Consider the following 16,533-nt stretch of genomic DNA (forward strand, 5'->3'; position numbering starts at 1 on the left):
CTGCCGAGCTGGTTCACCTGGTTTTACACTGGGGTCATGTTTGCATTCTTTTCCATGCAGAGTGTGTGCCGGTCGCATGTGGCTTTCGCTCCGGAGGAAGACCCTCAGCAGGCAAGCCCAGTGCAGACCATTAGGTAACCCTGCTGCAGGGGCTCCACCCAGTACTCTCACAGGTCAGCCTGTGTTGCTTGGTCAGGGGATCCCAGCAATTCCCAGCATGGAAAGCAAAAACAGTCTGCTGGTATGTTTGCACAGACCTAGATCACAGGCAGTTTAGGAATTGCTCAGGGCGGTTGTCCAGGGTCGAGTTCTAAATACCTTACTCAGGCAAAAGACATGTTAAATTCTTTGGTGCTTTGTCCTACAATTCAATCAATCTTACAGGATTTGGCTCAAATGTTATTTTAAAGCAATCTTTTTCCCTATAAAAAAATCTCAGATGCACATCAAAAAGCCATTTTCTATTCCCTGTGCTGTGTCAAGTTTTCATCCTCTGTAGCAGTTGTTTCATTTGTTTGATTCGCTTCATTCGCAGTGCAGTATCGAATTGGAGAATTCAGCAAAGGGGAAAAAAATATTCAATCATCAAGACTATCACTTCCAGTTCAGGATTGTTGCTCACAATATTTTCTCTGGACTGGCTCAGTCCAGACTTCAGTGGCTCAGAAAATAATGCTGTCCTTGGACTTGATTTGGTTAAAACACTGTTACACAGGCCACATACTGGTGAAAGGAATTTCAGTGCAAAGGATGTATTTTCATAGCATGGTCATCTAAAAGGAAAACCATCTTTTAGTGAACCATGTCTTTCCAAAAATCACTAAAGAGTTACTACTAGTGTGGCTGTTATCCCCTTAGGGAGATTAACACACTACACCAGGAACAAATAAATAAATCACACTCACTGTCGGGCAGACGTGGGAAAAATGATTCTTCTTTACTGAAACTTGGATCAAATGACCTTGTTTCGACCCAGGTTTGGGCAAAAGCCAGTCCCAGTGGGACAAACATAAGAAGACTGTACTTCAGATGGCTTTGGGGTTTTGCTTATTTTCTTTTTGTTGGGCAGAGTTTTAAAATAACAGAGAAAAATCAAAACCACTCGAATAACTGATGTATTTATTTTCTTATATACACTTAAATATGGCACATCTGACAGTAGTTGTACAATAAACTCAAAATGATAATCAAAGCTGAACAGTAGATCAAATAACTCAGTGCTGAACCTATTAGAAGCCAAATCCTGTACACTGAATTTCTGAAGAAGGTTTCACCCAGGAGCTGCATTAGCTAAGGATTCAGAGGCTAAGATTGTCTAATCTCGATTTCCAAAAGTCTGGCTGGTGGCTGTGACTCTATTACCAATACACCAGCTTTATCTTCCATAACATTGAACTGGACCTTTCGTTCTTCCATGCAGCCAGCAATTCACTGGTTGTTGTTACCTCTTAGAGAACAATTATCAATGTCCCAGAGGATTCACCTGTAGTTAGTAATTACTCTAATAAATAAATGCAGACTGGATTCATTCTTCTGCTATCAGTGTGGAAGATGTTCATGTTTACTATGTTCTGAAAGTCAGTGACAGCTACTTTGCAAAGCAGTGGATTTTCGGAGAATAGGGGAAGCTCAGTCAAGGAGTTTCTTTGCTTTGGGACCCATGAGAACCTCTCTTCTCCTTCGGACAACGACAATGCCTGGAACATATTGGTTTTACAGTTGGGCAAGTTCTGGGTTGTGATGGACATCTGTCCTCACAGCTGTTTGATAAAGGAGACAAAAGCAAAAAGAGAGAAGCATTGTAGTATGATAGTTCTTCACTGTCACCTTCCTCAGCTTTTTCATCACTGAACACTAAAATGATCTCTAGGCAATGTTTGGAGAAGTGTTGACACCCTACAAGACAGGGAGACAAGACTTTGCTGCCTGACAGTTCTTGTCTACAGCAACATGTCTTGCTGTTGTCCATTTGTCCACAGTCATGGCCTAAGTAATGCTTTCATTTCTTGAGAGCAGTGAAGTCTGGAGTGTCAGCACTGGATAGTGCTGCCCTCAAATTCTGTGAAGTACCTTAGCTCACCTGACACTTCAGCTTTGGTCCATCGGGAATACTGGTCATAAATATCTGGCATAAAAATCCCATGTCCAGATTATAGTAATTTTTAGAAGCCAAACTCCTGTAAACAAATGATTGCATTGATGCCCTCCCACCTGTCTGAAACACACAGATGGCCAAGACTTTCTCAGATGCTCACTTTCAGCTCTGGTGATTCTTTTAGCTGTTTTTATACTTGTTGCCAACTATTTTGTGCTTGTCCATATTTTCAAAGCTGAACCTAAAGATGCAAAGGTTACTTCTCCCACAGATTCCTCTTCATGAATGAACATATGAAGCCTGTGAGAATGGACCCTGTGGATGACTGTTCAGTGAACTGCAGCTCTGCTACAGCACCCAGGGAAACTGGATGCTGACTGTCTTTACATAAATTTTCAAACTGAGATACTGCGTGCTCCTGGGTCTCTACATGGCACCAAAGGTTTCTGAGAAAATTTTAAAATCCATGAAAATGGGTATCTTAAGAGGGCATTTTCTATGTAAGTTTTAGCAAAGAAACCTCAAAACTAGTTACACAAATGGATTAGGGAAATGCATTGAGTATAACAGACCCAGAACAATTTTCCTGCTTCTCGGTGGAATCAAAGCTGATTGAGTGGCTTTGTATGTGTACAAAATTGCATTAGCTCTAGAAAATTACTTCCTTTGAGGACAAACTGAATAAGGAATGAGCTGTATGGTGTAGGTGCCAACTTAGGGAGCTTTTGTCACTAGACATCCATGAGCCTGCATTCAGCTGTGACAGAAAACATGGGATGTGTATTCCTCCCTACAAATACAAGACTCAGTATCTCACTGTAAATCTTCTGTGTCACAGAAAGTAATTTCAGTTGTAGCACAGTTTTATCCATCATTCTCTTAAGATTATGAAAAAAAAAAAAAAGTAATAAATATTGGTAGTTGAATAGCATCTTTGTCCAGATTTCTTTATAGCATGTTAATTAAATTAACCTTAGACTCCTTCTATGAAGCTAGTATTGTAAATATCACGTCTACTATTATTATCTCCCTAACTGCAGCAAGTTATTTTATCCCAGGTGGACCTCCTAGCTATTTCAGCCCTTGCATCTCCAGCATCTACACAAGCTAATTCAGATCTTGCAGCGTAGACACTAAATGACAAGGAACACTTACCTGCAGGTTTCAGCATGAAATATCTTGTGTTTTAGAGCACAGCTCTCCTGGCTCTCCCTACACAAATAGCAGCTGCAGTTCTCTTTACTTTGAAAGAAATCTGTGGGACACTTCTGTCTACAGATGCATTCACAATTTTCTTCATCGAATTCCATATGTTGTCCACACATAGCCAGCTCAGCAAGAGGAGGGAGTCCTGCAATGGCACATATAACTTTTAGTGGTGAGCTTTACATGTCTGAATCCTGCTTTTGAAGAGCCTAAGTCTTTCTTTGCAATCACTAGGGCTCACACATGTACTAGATTCTAATCTTCAGAATTCCGGTTGTAACTTACAGTGCAGAAAAGGACTTGAGAGGATTGGTCTGCTTATTTCACTTACTCTAATACTGCTATTTCTTGTGGGTTGAACCCTGCGTAAAAAGACTTTATTTTGAGGTTGTATATTAAAAGAGTCTAGTGTTAGGTTTTGGAATGCACAAATCTTTACTGGACAGCAGGTTTTAAAAAGAAAAATTCAAAAAGGATTTAGTCTATACCTGTGACAAAAATGCATATTCGTGCAAACTATCACACTCACTACTCAATGTACTTCATTATCCATAAACTTTAGAAATGTTTGCAAAAGTAATACTGAGTCTAGTAAGGTGTGAGCTGGTCTAGTGCTTTGATAAGGTGCATATGAACACTTGTCAGTTAAAGAAAGAAGAAAACACTTTGCTTCAGAAACAAAACCCCAGCCAAGTGAATGCACTGCCTGATACCTCATCTATCCTCCCTCAAAATTCACATCTGGAGTATAGTATGAGGCTAATCCTAGCAAAAAGGGAACACATTTTGTGAAAGCTTTATTGAAATGCTAGCAGCACATCCCCAGTTAAAGGTCATGGCATATAATGTGTCATTGGGAAGGTAATTTCCTGTAGTTTTACAATTAGCTCTTCGATTTAACCTATGGAATGTGGAATGTAACCTGCATCCATGACCTCTGCAGCCTCAGCTCTGATCTCAGTGGCCAGAGAAGGCTTGCATTTTACTTGAAAGAAGCCTTCATTATTTACTTAATGCTGGAAAACCAATATCCAGACAGAATAAAACCCAAGTCCTATTGGAAGAGAGGAAGGAATCTGCCCGAAATTCTTGGAAGACAAACTTCTTCCTTGGGGTGATAAGGCTTGGCATGTGTGAAGTGGTGTAGACTGTTTCAGTCTCACTTTGTTTCAACCTCAAAGACAGATTTTAAGTTATTTTGTCTCAGCCACTGCCAAACACAATGTACTTTGGAGAACGATATTTTATCTGAGGAAATAATGACTCTATGTCAACAAAAGCTATAATTCAAAAAAGCCACAATTTTTAATGCTCAAAACTGACCTTACAAAAGGCTAAGAGTTAAGAGGACTGGCTATTCATGGTCCTTTGGACTTTGGAATATAGAGTACTAATCCTTTCTTGGGTGAAAAGTGTAACTTGAGCCTAACTACCTAACCTGATGGTCAGATTATCTGATCCGGAGTGAGAACAGATCCTGCAGAAACCAGTATGCAACTGATCTCTTGCTCATTCACATTAGGAGATTGTAATCAACAGCCCAGTTTATGTGGTTATTTAGTTTTATTTTAGCTTGCTAGTCTATGAATTGCTTGCCAGCTTGCTTTTATTGTTGCCTTGGATGGTTTGTTCTTTTGCTTGCTTCACATAGGTTAAACCACAAAGGCAGGGCTTCCTTCTGTATCCATCCGCTCTAGTGCTATGAAAATTTTATTTTGACTAGTACAATTTCCTGAGGAAAACAATTTTTAAAAAACCTTATATAGGGCTTGGAGAAATTTTAACTTCTTTTAATGTTTACTGCTAGTATCTTTAGACTTACACAGTTACCCCCCAGAATATTTCCTGCAAAATTTTGACACATTAAAGTTTTCCAGGAAAATCAGAGGGAGAAGGGAAGTAGTGTACACTTCTATGAATCTTACCCTCTTCCATTTCCTTCCACAGACCTGAAGGGGTATACATGCATACTTCTGAGTATGCATTGCATATCTGAGTTTGAAAGCTTCCTAAAAGCCTTATTATCTTTAAAAAAGTAGTCAATCACTTTGAAAGGTCATATAATCTTTTGCATTGACTACAGCTGATAGACAGAACTGATTTTGCCTGCCTTATTCCTGATTAAGTCTGTTCTTAAGAATCTCTCACAATAAAGATTCAGCACCTTCCCCATACAATATATTCCAGGGCATATATTTTTTCTACAGTTAAAAAGATTTCCCTTAATGCCCATTGTACAATTTAAGGCCCATGTAAAATAAAAATTTATCCAGGCTGTCTACTTCACTAACTCTTTTTAATACTTTCCTATTTACTATTCAGGTTGCTAATACAGAGGAAGTAAAATGTCCAAGCAAGAAAAGCATGAGATGGGCATAAGCACATACAAATGTTTATTTTTAGGTGAGTTTCTACACGATAAGACAAGTCTGTCTAGGGATGTGGAATCAAAACTATAACTCAGTGAAAGAATGAGACAAAACCAAAATGAAACACCAGCAGCCTGGAGATGGTGAGCAAAAGTGTTCATTTTTAATTTCATCTTTACCTTCTCGTCTGTTGGTGTGCTGTACATCTACAACACATTCACATTTGTCACTATCCCAGATCCATCCATTATGGCAAAGTTTGTTGGTAAAGGGGCATCTAGAAGACAAAAAAACCCTAAGATAATAATTTGGAATAAAAAACTAGGAGGATCAGTGTGGTCATTTGGCAAAATGAGCCTGCTGGTATGCTGGGTCTGCCACTTGTACTACGTGAAGGTACGGCATCTGTGTACATTACAGCTGCAGACAGAAATCCTTGGGACCGGATGTTTTTGCAGAGAGGACTGAGCTGTCTGGCTCCCAGCAACTGCAGGGAGCAGGTACAGCATGCATTTCAGATTACATCCCTAGGAAACAGCTACAGTTTCGCAGCTCCACTTTTCCATAACGCAGGTCTACCCCACATGGGGTAGTCTTTGTCTTACTGTATTCATGCCACGTAACTGCATTCAATTTTGCCATGCTGCCAGAAAGTGCAGCTCCAATTTAAATTTTCTCATGCTTAAGGATGCAGAGTGGACTGTTTTCAGGGTCAGAGGGGCCAGTTTGACTTTTAGGCGCTTGGTTCTGGGAGGGGAGCTCACAAATTGGAAGAAGGTTGAGGTTCTTCCGTATTTGTGTAGGAAGAGGATTCAGAGTGGCCAGCAGGCTGAGTAAGGGCTGGAGTGGCTTTGCTGAAATACCACCTCTCCCCCAGCCCAGGTGTCTAACTGAAAGGCAGTTATGGGGATAAGCCTACATGCAGGGCTAGACAGAGACATCTGATCTCACTTCCAATGAGTCACTCCAGCTATCTGTGTTTCTAGAGTCTTTATTAAATTAGTGTGGCTTGCTCTCAGCAGGACAACAGTTACTTTATACCATACATTGGATGTAAGATCACTTTTCTCCAGCCAGTGAGCCTGATAGATTCAAACCAGGACCAGACCAGAAAGTGTAAAGCCACGATTCACATTGATTCTGACCCAACGTACTATGAAGTAAGGCAGAGGGCTTTAGCCTGAGCACAACACTCTGTCTGCCCTGGCTAAATAACACATGACCAGGGTTGCTCCTGTCAGGTTGAAAAAGTTTATGAGCACATACTCAAATAGTTCCAGTGAAACATAGTGCTAATATGTGAACTTTGAGTCCCTACTCAAGCACCTAAATCTCTTCATGACTCCAGATGCTGCTGAACTAGCCTGCTGTTTGTTGGGTTCTGGTGTCACTTCACTTATAATTCACCAGGTTTAGTTGAAGCTTTTTAACCCTAAGTGATAATCAAGTTATTTGGAAAAAAAAAACATTGGGATAACAGAAAGGGATTGGACCATTATAATGACAAATTGAAACAAATAATTTTCATAATTTGGACTACACAACAAGTATAGAATTTTATAAATGAAGGAACTTACCCATCTTCTTCTGGGTACTGGACAGATCTTCGTATGATGGAGTATGGATGGCGCTGAGTATTTGATAGACACTTACACCCTGTGTGATTGGCAATTTTGATTGGCACAGGCTCAGGAACACTTGTCAAGGGAACCGAGATCTCAAAGAGCTAGGTGAGAGAAATAACATTTATTTTTCAGTTTCCATTATACAGTTAATATTTGGAGTTTTCAATCAAAATCTCTTATTCTTTGCCACCATTTTCCCACCCCTGCTCTTTTCTAGAGATAGTTACCATAGGTATAAATGAGCAGATGGGCACTGAGGGTTTTGAAGAGCAAGCAATGCCCACTGTGGTAGGAAGTTGCCAAAATGGTGATCACAGTGTTGTTTTACCAGCTATTAAACATCCAAGACCATTCAAAATTACTTGCAAACACACTCAAAAGCCCCTTCTGGCTGCTGGGGCCAAATGGAAAAGATATAGGTGTTTGGAACTTTGTAATCATTTATGTCATCAGGTGAATCTCAACCACTTATGGAGACATCTATTTAACTGTCCTAGGGTATAATCACAGCATGCATCTTTAGAGGCCTAACTTAGCCCCTACAGCCTCCTCAGAGAGGGAAGAAACAGGAGTAAATAGAGGACAGCTCATTCCACTTCATCTGTATTCTTGCAGGGAATCATCCTGGAAACATCTCTCCGTTGACTATAACAGGAACCTAAGTAACCAAGCAGCCTACCTTCAGTGTGTCCAGATTGTTTAGGGTGATCTCTGAGTAGCCTTGTGGAAGCCCTGGTTCCTTGGGCAGCTACACGTAGGAGCTGTTGAAGTGACCTATAGCCCCTCTGCCCCCCCACCCCCTCCAAGCCAGCTTCCTTCCCATGGAACCCATAGGGTATGTCTTCATGTGCCAGCATGCCTGGGCTTAATACTGCACCCACATGCAGGGGCTGAGAAATATTCCTGAACCGGACTGCTTAGACAATTCAATTTAGGTGTCACAGTGTCTAACTGTAGGCAGCATGAATATCCTTCGGTGGATATTTTAAACCAAGGGAAAAAAAAAAAAAAAAAAAACAACAGACTGCTCTCACTGATACGGGAGTAATTCCGTTCATTTTAGAGGAGTAAATGTGGACTAATGGTGGTGTATACAGGGGTGGAACTTAGCTAGGGGCTTTTGAGGGAATGATTATTTTGGAGGATACTAAAGGAATGTTATACTCCACAAAACTGCAGTTTTTCAATGAACTCATGAACTGCTGCTCTAAGAACACATAAATAAATAAAGACTTTTTAGCCTGACCTAGCTCCCTGAGCTGATGAGATGTCTTTTGTGTGTGGCCAACAGCTCATAACAGCTTTCTCCTTCTGGTGTAGAATGAAAGCAATTAACAAACACTGACGCAAGAAGGATGAGCCCTGATTTATTTTACTCGAACTATATTCCAGTACAACTGGACACCATGGAATTACATTCCAACAGACCTGAAACAAATACGGAAGTGAATTGGATCTCTCCCCATGAGGACTTCAATTTTCTTTTTTAAACAGTTGCCCTTGATCTTTGTTCTGACTTAAAGAAAAGCCTTTTTTGTAAGTATAATTTAATATAACACTCATAGTGAAAAGGTATTATCAACTATAAGTAGGGATGCACAAGGTTAAGATTAATTAAGGAGGACCGGTCTCCCATGCTCCTTCTGTAGGTATGAACACAGATGGTTTCATCCATAGGGCTGATTGAAAGTACTGAACTTGGCGCTCTGCTCAGTCACCCACTGGAGCAAGTACTCCCACTATGTACCTCTGTACATAGACACTAGAGGGAGGCTACAGAAAGAAGCTCTCTGGCTACTCTCTTTATGCTCATTTTTTGGCACTGGTCATAAAGCTCAGGTATTTGTTGACTGTTGCAAATAAGCAGTAATTGACTACTGGTTTAAGCCTTTCTTTTCCAAAGTGACTTGTGAATTGGGACATTCAGATCCTGAGGCATTCAGATTGAGAGCATCTGGTCTCTCCTGCTGAAAATGTCTCCCTTTTAGGCTCACAAAACTGCACATCCAAAATTATTAGCCAGCCTTTTTGGCACCAATGGCAATTTTGAAAATGCAGTGCTTGGACTTAAACAGCAAAATTTCCTGGAGTCTCTCTTAATCCTTTGGTGCAGAGGATTCCCATGAACCAATACTCTCGAGAGGTCCCAGGTCCAAGTAACAATACATTAAAGAAGGATTAAACATCTTTACATCACGTGAGCCTGCAGTCACTTTCTCAGGGACTGATTTTCCATCTCCACACATATATATACATTTTTAACAATGCAACATGAATGTAAAATGGTATTGCACATGCCTGCATTCACTCCGCATGGATAAAAGATGAATTCTTTTGTTTGTTATGACAGTGCAGACAGATCTTTCATAACAGGATCTCAGAAACCAAACATCCTCCTTCCCCTCCCTTCTTGTAGAGCCAGGGTAAAAAGGAAGCAGATGAATAACCTCATTTACCGTTTTTGACACGTAAGTTGTACTTGTATTCATGCAGCTCAGACTCTCCTCATTGCAGCAGCCTCCACATCTGAACACATTCACACAGGGAGGCTTGAAAAATTTGTTGGTTGTTGTACCCAGCTCTTTGGCAACTTCCACACAGGTTTCCCTTGGCACACATTGAGTCTTTTGCCATTCCTCATCTATGACTGGAGAAAACACCGGTTTTATGAGCAATCATGGCAAAGTTAAACATCTGATTAGTGAGGCAGAAGCATTACATAAATAAAAATTAAATGCTGGCAGGCCATTTGCACTTACTTGGATCGATTTGCACTTACTTGGATCGATCTAAGGACCAGAGAGAATCTGAGAGCAAAATTATCCCAGTAACTTACACCAGCTGCACTGGCAGAGAGGTCGTTGCCTTTATCCGCCTTTAGCTTTAAACGCAGATGACCAGAATCTCTGTTAATTCCAGTGGGTTAAGTAGAGCTGTACTGATTTCCCCTAGATGAGAGTTAGTTCCACATTGTCTATCTGACAAAGCTGGCCCACACCCTGTTCTGCTTCAGAGTAGACCTCCTTATTGACATTTTATCCTCTCTGCCTGTACCCTGCCACAGACTCAGTAGAGGCTGGGCCTGACTGCAAAAGCACATTAATGATTAACAGATTCTGGTCAGAGGGTATTAATACTCCCACTGGATGTCAGCCAGCGAGCACCGTTTCCAAAATGTCTTAATGAAATCCAAGACAAACACTCTCACACCTCAGTACCATCAGGGGATTCAAGTCTGAATAACAGGAATATTAATTCAAGCGTGATTTATCTATTCAAAACACTGTGGCATCTTTCAAATGCTGAATTGTTGTAGACTTGTAATTTAGTTCAGACTGATCTGTCAAATTCTGACTGTGGGAAGGAATAATGCATTAACTGACTGAAGCAGAGGGAGAAAACAGTGACATTTACATAATATTATCTCAACTCTTGTTAGAAGGCAGCCCTACTTTCTTTGGGTTTTGTTTACCTGATTCAAGTTATGGTATTACTCAAGAGTCATCAATGCTTATGCTTTAAGTCCTTCTTAAAATTACAAAAAACATTTTTCCTGTCTGCCCCCCTCCAGCAGGCTTCTGAAAGATCAAAAGCAACTTCTGTACTATAAAGAAAATTGCTCTCTCTTCCAATGCAGTCCACCTTCCTATTACTGTGCAAACAGTGTATACATTTAAAGGGCTATTCTGGAAAAAAAAAATAATAATTCTGGTATACTGTTAGTCTATATGCTATATTTTGTCTTCAGATGAGCATTTACTTTTCTCTTTCCTACATGACTTTCCTTTTATTATTTTTAACTCTTTCTTCAACTGACTGTGTATATTTAAATCAGTTTGTTTATTCCTGCAAAGTCCTTCCCCAGGGTTGATTCACTCCACTTTCCAGTCATGCAAAAAGAACAAGAACTAAGAGCTTGGGGTCCAAATTTTGATTTTACAGCATCAGTTAAGAAAAGAATTACTAAAATCAATAGAATCTTCTAGAGTGATGTTAGTCTATCAAAACAGTAATCTAATCCTAGGACTTAATATAGAAAATAAAGTGTTTGCCAAACTCATTAAGGTATGTGCATGTAATCACTTCAGATGTCACTTCAATGAGTGTAAGCGATGATGACCTTTCCAACCGCACACATCCTCACTTTATTAACCACTTCTTTAGCAGAAGGGCTGTTATAGGAAGGAACAATCAAAGAAGTGGGTGTCACATTTTGTTCAGAAGCACTGTGGTCACACTAATCTTTTCTATGAGCAAACACAGAGCAGCTGCTGAGAAATTTGTCGCTGATACAGACTCCAGCTTGAAAGCACTGCAGTCCTAGGTGAGCTGAGCTGCTTGGAGGAAACTGTTGTTAAACGGGGTGACACGAGCTTTCAGTGAATTTATTGTTAAAGCTCCAGAAAGGAGGAACAAAGTCCTGAATTCGCCCTGCTGAAGTTTGAGGTGCTTGGAAGATGGTCTAGCAGTGAAACGAGGAGGAGTCTTGATCCAACCTTCTCATCAAAACACTTTATTAAAACAAAACAGATGCCCTTGGCAAAAAGGTCAATGCTTAATGACTGGAAAGGGTGTGGGAAAGAAATGCATGTTTATAGGCTTGGTTTTTTTAAAAGGAGTTTTAGTACCTTGAACATATTAAGATACTAGAACAAAAGTAGTTTCTGTCCTGGGATAATTCCACTTGGACAGAAGAATGGAGAAGATGACCCAATAGGCATTTTTTAACTTAAATTTCAGTGGTTTGACTTTGAATGAGAAAGCTGACATCTCTGTGTCTAGAGTTAGACTTTTAAAGGGAAAGTAGGAGGCATCCTAGCAGCAATTCCAAGTAGAAAATTACATCTATATGACTGTAGTCATCTGACCTTATTACCTGAACAGTAACATTATTCTGCCATTGGAAAAAGTCCATTGCAATACACACTGCCTCAGTAGTACTTGATAGCATCCTCTGTTGTCTTGCTGTTTTGATAAAAAGGAATATTTTAATTTTTCAGAAATGCTGGTGCTCATTAAATGAGCAACAGTGAGTAGATAATTACATCATTTGACATTGGGTACTACTTCTGATAACTATGGATTGTTAATGGTACTGTGTAGACTTGTAAAGATATGTAAACAAAATGTTTATTGTTAATTAAAACCCTCTTAATTGTTCTAGAGTGCATTAGATTTAGCTTTTTTGCTGTACAAAATTTCTGTGAAAAGTTTAAAACCATGCTTGTGATATGAAAACCCTTTTCAGACTGGTACTCATGTCTGCATTTCTGCAGACATGGCCTTTGATCAGCCATAATTTAGTTGAGTAATGGTGTGCAAATGTGGCTGTGGTTTTTGTCAAAGTGGTATTGGAACAGATCAGCAATACCTGATTTCCCAAAAGGAAAGTGATAGGATCATATCGCTTCAGGGTAAAGACTGGACAAAAAGGGATATCATGGTCTGTCCTTTGTTAGGCTACAGTGTAGCTTTGCTGCAGGATATCCATACTAGACCAAAGTATGTAGTAATTGATCCTTTTTTTTACATCTATTAACATATGCCTCTTGAGTCTCTCACCTATGAGAAACAATATCATTTCTGCTTCAGATGAGGGAAAAGATGGTGATTGCCTGCATTCAGGTGTTGGTTGTTTCAAGATCTACTTCTCTCTGGAGAGACTTCCTCAAATATCTTGAGATTAGGGAAATATCTCCTTCCTCTGCAATTCCCACCCAGACAGTGCTGCTGATGTAGTGCTTTATATCAGAGCACACCTAATAAAAAGGGGATTTCTATGCCTGCAGTAAAGCTCATTTGTTTCTGCCTGCAAGCAAATTCTGAGATTTAGCACAATGCTACTGGCCTGCCCCTCAACCAGTCATTCTGATCTATTCTTTGCACATTGACTTCCTCTCCTTTCTGTGGGCTAACAAATCCATACTTAGTACATCTTCCCTTTGGAGAGTGTACAGAGAACAATAAGCCTGATTTGGCCACAGAAAAAAAGGAGGTGTACACAGGCTGTTGCCTGATAGTTTTTCATACAAAGTCATTTTCCATGACTGCCTTGTGTTTCCAATATGGCTGTCTTCTAGGAAACCCCTGGTACTTAACACTTTACTGCACAAGAATCAGTGGTCCTGAAGCTGATGCCAGACTCAGCTGCAAAACTGCACCTACCTTTCAATGTATCGATATCATAGAAAGCAGCAGCAAATCTGGTGGAGCGATGTGATGCAGAGCGGGAGTCTAAATTGGCCAGACTCTTGAGTTTTAGCCTGCATTTCCACAGCTTCCAGTCCTCAGAGTGAGTGATGCGAAGCAGTTCTTCCAGGCTGGATGCTCTCCTGATCTGCTGTTCTGACCGCTCCAATGCTGACAGAGATGTCCTCTGGAAGGGAAGGGGGAAGTCAAAAAGCCAGTACCTTTACAGCCTGTCCCCAGTGCAGCAAAATGGAGCACTTGTTCAAAAAGGCAGAACATTACTGCGGACAGCCGAGAGTACCCAGGAAAACAGGAGCACACAGAGATGTCCTGGGCTTTGACAGTGCTCAGCACCAGATTGATCTGCAGGATTTGTGCCCATATAAATTGGGCAGGGGACATACCCAGTTCCTCAGCCTTTCCATCACAGCCCTCAGATCTGTTTGACAAATGCAGGTACTGGCCGCGTCGCTGCTGTACCTGATCTGGCCAGCCACGCCAGCGTGAATCCCAGGTCGCCCTATAGACAACCTGAATGAGTTCAGCTGGTGAGCACAACCCACGTGCCTTTGCAGCAAGACACCTTGGGTGCCAAAACGCTGGTGCCAGACATGAGACACCACTGCAGGGGCAGGTGATACAGCTGGAAGCTGCCCTAAGGCCGAGGGCCCATCCACATGGCGGGCAAGCACAGCACTCAGCATGCTGCGAAGTGCAGGATCCATCTGCCATTTCCCATCCTGACTAGCATCTGGGTCATGCCTAAGACAGCCAAAGTGGCCTCCAGTCCAGCCTCTGTACTGTGGCTCTGCAGCAGCGTTAGCACAGTCATTGCATTTGCCAGCTGCATGATGTACGTGACTATTCTCTTCTTCCACGGGAGAACACTCCCTACAAAGACCTACCCCATCAGTTTAAAGTTTTTATTCACTTAAAAAATACCTGTTTAACAAAAACTTAATATTGCACAGCACCCCACAACAATACTGGTTTATTTGGCTGCTGCTTTCTGACATCTGTGTTTGTGTCTTTATCAAGGCATTGAGTATTTATTTCCACTGACTCACCAGATGAGCTGAAAACTGTTGCCTCCAACCAAGTAAAAGGTTATCTTTGTAAATGGCTGTGTTGCACTGGGCTGGTGCTCTCAGCTGTACTCTCTGGTCTTGCAGTTGACTGTACTTTTTGACTTGCAAATAAGAGCTGCAGTGCCAGCTGTCATAAATAAAATACCAGCTCTTAAAAGCAAAGCTGAAATGTATGAAGCTGGTGACAAGGTGTGTTGCAGCCTGAAGTCTGAACCAGTAGCGAGTACTCTGTATAGGACTGGGGAAGGGGCAGGAGAAAGGATCACCTCTAAGACGAACATTTTTAGATGAGATCTGAAACCCAGGCACTGAGCACATCTGTTACTTGTTATTAAAACATCTGTGGCGTCTATTTTGCAATGATACAGATGTTAGCCTGTACATACAGGCCAAGTTCGTTTTTGGGTAATTACCTTCCACTGACCTAAAATTCCTTATGTAGTTAACGAAGAATAAGTTATTTGGTCTTTTTTTTTTTTATGCCCATCGGAACATTATATTGTGCTCTAGCAAGCTGCCATGTTTCATTATAGACATGGTTGTTTTTCATAGGTGAATGAAATCTCATAAATTTCATATGTGGTGAAAACTGGAAAGCCCATCTCAATAATTTTGGGCAAATAGCTCAGAAGGAATGTGAATACTTTGTAACAGTAACTGAATTTCAAGATAGTTTTACAAACAAGCTACCCAGAATTTTGCTGATCCAGGAAAGCTGAAATTCAGCTTGAGGTCAATGCATCAAGACTTATTTGTTCTAAGAACTGCAGCTTATATTCACCCCCATTAACAAACTGTCTCCTTGACCCTGCAAAACATACGAGTGTAGGACCAACGCTGGCATGACAATGGAACCAAAGATATTAAAGCTCAACTCTATTAAGTCTTCTAAACTAGACTGAATTTACAGAGAACCTGTAAAATGAGATGACAATATGCTGTAAATTAAAAGACATATCCCTGCATTTCTTGTAAGAGTCAGTAGTTTGTGACTAGCTTTTCCATTTCTTCTACTTAAATATCAAGATTTTTTATTAATATTTCTTATATGATCAAAATAAGTTTTAAACCTAAGATGATAGAGTACAGAAAAAGTATACATACATCCTCATGGTAAACAAAGATCTCTGGGTTTATCTAAAGCAATAATTTGTACTGTTTTAAGCATTTTTTGTATTTTTAAAGCTATACAAGTTCCTTAATGTGGACTGAACACTCTGAAATTAATAACTTTATCCCTTCACATGGACTATTGTATAGAAAAGGGAACAAGTTATATTAGTAGAAGTCATTTTTATACCAAAAAATGCATCTCCAATAGGATTTGAATTCTTGTCATTAAAAAAAATAAATATACCTCTGATACTGATGCATCAGAGTGGTATTGACAAAGCCTGCCTATGTGTGCAGATTGTTCCTTCTCTTACTGGTTTTCATATATCAGAAATTGGAGAAGTACAGTCAAAGGAAGTGGAAGGATCAGTGCTCATTACAGAACTCCCTCTGCAGTCATCAGAAATGTATCCTAATTAACTAAACCATGGTCATCCAAAACTCACACAGAGTCCTTGGAATGGAATTATCACTTCCCTCTCAGCTCCAGTCCTGCTCAGCACTACCAGGGCTATTCAACCCTGAAGTGAATCTGTTGCCTGTGCTTTCTTCATGTTTCCTAACACCTACACAAGCTCTGCAGTTTGATGGGATCCCCAGTTGCTTATCATTACAATGACAGAATAATTGTCTTCCTCCTTATATTTGAATTCTTCCTGGAGGGAACAGATTTTACAGCTGACTTTATAACTTCTTCACAGGAATCCCTATCCAGAACAGAATTTCCTGATGCCTTTTCCTCTAACAAGAACAGCATTGAGATAAAGTATGATCTCTCCCTCTGAGCACTGCTCACACTAGGCAAGATGGTGAGCTGATGGCACTGATAGCTTTTAAGGGAGGGCTAA

The 16,533-nt window shown here is 40.5% G+C and overlaps 1 protein-coding gene across 1 annotated transcript in view; it reads right to left on the minus strand.

The window, feature by feature from the left end:
* Positions 1-1,102: 1,102 nt before the first annotated feature.
* VEGFD (vascular endothelial growth factor D) overlaps positions 1,103-16,533 on the minus strand; it is a 33,087-nt gene continuing 17,656 nt past the window's right edge. Inside the window, exons 2-7 of the mRNA XM_032983884.2 lie at positions 13,461-13,671; positions 9,752-9,942; positions 7,248-7,396; positions 5,850-5,947; positions 3,251-3,446; positions 1,103-1,760 (exon numbers count right to left, since the gene is read on the minus strand). Coding sequence (XP_032839775.1) covers positions 1,634-1,760; positions 3,251-3,446; positions 5,850-5,947; positions 7,248-7,396; positions 9,752-9,942; positions 13,461-13,671 — 972 coding nt within the window. The 3' untranslated portion in view covers positions 1,103-1,633. The remainder of the gene's footprint in view (positions 1,761-3,250; positions 3,447-5,849; positions 5,948-7,247; positions 7,397-9,751; positions 9,943-13,460; positions 13,672-16,533) is intronic.

The sequence above is a fragment of the Tyto alba genome, unplaced genomic scaffold (genome assembly GCF_018691265.1).
Source record: "Tyto alba isolate M040663 unplaced genomic scaffold, T.alba_DEE_v4.0 Super-Scaffold_14, whole genome shotgun sequence".
NCBI lineage: Eukaryota > Metazoa > Chordata > Aves > Strigiformes > Tytonidae > Tyto > Tyto alba.